The following is a 3,055-nucleotide window of genomic DNA, read 5'->3' on the forward strand; positions in this document are numbered from 1 at the left end:
AGGTTAACATCAGTGAAATAAAATATATATGGCCTTAGATATAGGTTTAACAGCTCTTCAACCGATTTAAGCCCTTCTCCTTAACCCACTATACAGCAGAATGCATGGATTATGGACTCCGACACCTACAGGCATTTTTCTACACAGTTCCGCACTGATTATATAACTTCTACTTAAGATCAGCAAGGGTATAACCCTCCCAGTGTTAATACATTAACTTTACAGTAGCTCTGGTTAGACCAAGCTGCCTGTTTAATCTTCAAATCGAGCATTTTGCCTTCTAAGCCACAACAATGCATGGACTGGAAAATATTAGCTTAATATATTGTTCATGACACAGGCAAATCGGCAAACATTCCTGTATAATCCGGATAAATCCCTCTATCCCTGCTTAAAATCGTTTATTTGGACTGTCGTGATTGGTTCCTGCGAAAACATACACACCGTTCCACTGGAATAAAGTGATATACACTTACTATACTAAAGTGAAGTGTACAGCCTACAGATTGGAACGCATTTCGACAAGGGAGCGAGGAATTTGTGAGCAGTTAGTTGGACGATCACTATTTCAACTTAACACCATATGCCAGTACCTGATTATTTTGTTATCAGGGATTTAGTTCTACTTTCAAACCGGTTGTGCTTTTGATGAGTTTCCGATCTCCTTTATAGCGTGAACTTTTTCATGACTTGGATGTTTGTTTGTTGCAACAGTTTCCCACATGTAATTTAGTGATTATCATTCGTTGATTTCAGTATGTTTTCACTGGATACACATGTATTATCACAGCCGCGAAAGTGTTTGGTCATGATAAGGGTTAATCAGCGACACCAGGTTACTAGAAAGGCGTGTTTTATCTCTTTCTGGGATTAACGGCGTTTCCCGTTACATTCGGAGACTGAGGCAGAATACGAGCGATGAAAATGAACAGTTTCTTGTCTCGAAGCTGTGATAACTTTGGGACTGTCCTGAAAACGGACGGGAACCTTGGTCTGTGGCGTTACCCTACCAGAGGTCAGTATTACGTGAACATCAACGTGTTGTCCTTGAGAGGAGCTGTCAGCCTGGATGATGAGAGCTGGAGAGATTTGATTGCGAACCCTAAAGAAAGCAGTGACAGTGTGTACGAACCCGTCACTCATATGAGCAGTCCACACTCCTATGTAAGGGAGTATGTCCCTGGTCTGCAACCGGAAATCTGGACTTACTCCTGCGAAGGCGTACATGGTCGGAGGGTAGAACAAATCCCCAGCAATGTTCACGATCAAGGTGCCCAGAGACGAGGAGCCTCTAAGCTTCTCCGTTCTTTGAAAAGATTCAAACACAAACTGATGACATCAAAGTCGAAAAAAGGTGTCGAACCTTATACAAATGATGAGTGCAGTGGCTCCTACCATGAAATTCAAATCTGTACATCTAGCACCACACGTCACAAAGACGACAAAATTCCCGAAATGGTCGATACCTGGGAGCAACGGAATGCCGGCACCAAACAGAGTTCCCAAAACCATCTCAGGAAAAGTGTAGAAACAGCATTTGTTCACCAGTCGAACAAGGTAAATTGGCTATCGTCAAGACCAGAGATGTTGTCCTCCCCAGAGCCACGTTTTCCGTCAGAATGTCACACCTATCCAGACATCATCAAATCGCACAGTGATCCAAGCAACCGCCGAGATGGACCAAGGAATGACAGCCATAGTATGCTGTGTGATAGTCACGCTGTCAGACAATCTGACAATCAAAACACCAGACGAGGTCGGAAATGTAACCTAAAGCGACAGACAGTTATACGCATACCGTCCAATGACAAACTCTTGCACGCCAAACCGGGCCTCCAAGAAATGCAGTCGTTCAGGCAAGAAGTTCATCAACATACGTCCTCGTCGAACAAAGCAGTCCGTTGTGTAAGCGATTCAGTAATGCCAAGGGACAGAGCTTCGTCGCACACAATCACCGATGCAACGTTGCAGTCAACGCCGTCTTCCAAAGATACTATAACGTCACCAAGAAATGAAGAGATTTCTGGGATGTATAGTGCATTGTTTCCAGAAGGTAGAGACATGTATCAATCGAGAAGATTAATGTCGCCGTCGAAAATAACAGCGTCGCAATCTATCAAGGAAATGTCTCAATCTAAACCACTGCCTATAACAAAAAGCACGTCATCTTCAACAAGAGTAATGTCTCCAAGAACGACAATGACTACAAATCCCACGTCTACCACCATGTCTCTGTCGAAAGAAACGATGTCGCCAAACTGCAGAAAAATAACCCAAACAACAAAAGCAGTGTCTCCAAATCGAAGAACACTACCTCCAACATGGGCAGTGTCTCCAACTAGAAGAACGCTATCTCCAACGAGGACAGTATCTCCTGCAACAGCAGTTTCCCCAACTAGGAGATCTACGTCTCCAAACAGGCGAGCATTGTCTCCATCGACAAGAACAGTATCGCCATCGAGAAGAATGTCACCTCCTCGAGTCATGTCTCCAACAATAACACCACTGTCTCCAACAAGAAGAACAATGTCTCCAAGCAGAGGAAGTATGTTTCAAATAAGAAACAAGTCTCCATCGAGAATAACAATGTCTCAAACGAGAAGAACAATTTCTCCAACCAGAACAATGTCTTCAACGAGAAGCACAATGTCTCCAACAAGAACAAGGTCTCCAACGAGAAGTGCCATGTCTCCAATGAAAAGCACAATGTCTCCAACAAGAAGAACAATGTCACCAACAAGAGCAGTGCCTGTTGAAAGAGTGCTATCCCCAAGAAGAAGAACGATGTCTCCAAAGACCACACTGTCATCACCGTACGGAGCAATCTCTTCGGGGAACCCCTTCCCAGTACATTCCAGCATGCGTTTGAAAAACGGGAATGACGGTCAGATAAACATAAATTTGAATTCGGTCGACCGAAACGTGTGTTCCAAGACAGAATCAGGCCATGTGCATCTTGGTAGCCGACAAATAAACACCAGTTCTTCAGTTGATAACCAAGAGTATGGGAAAAGTGTCAGTCGACCGTGTATATCCGAGGGGCTTCAGGACACCG

General features: G+C 44.0%; 1 protein-coding gene across 1 annotated transcript; it reads left to right on the forward strand.

Moving 5' to 3' along the window:
• Positions 1–918: 918 nt before the first annotated feature.
• Positions 919–2,756, forward strand: LOC135476945 (transcription initiation factor TFIID subunit 1-like). Its single transcript, XM_064757092.1, has 2 exons — positions 919–1,905; positions 2,400–2,756. The coding sequence occupies exons 1-2, from the start codon at positions 919–921 to the stop codon at positions 2,754–2,756; spliced, it is 1,344 nt and encodes a 447-aa protein (XP_064613162.1).
• Positions 2,757–3,055: the final 299 nt, after the last annotated feature.

Source organism: Liolophura sinensis, chromosome 10, assembly GCF_032854445.1.
Source record: "Liolophura sinensis isolate JHLJ2023 chromosome 10, CUHK_Ljap_v2, whole genome shotgun sequence".
NCBI classification, from domain to species: Eukaryota; Metazoa; Mollusca; class Polyplacophora; order Chitonida; family Chitonidae; genus Liolophura; species Liolophura sinensis.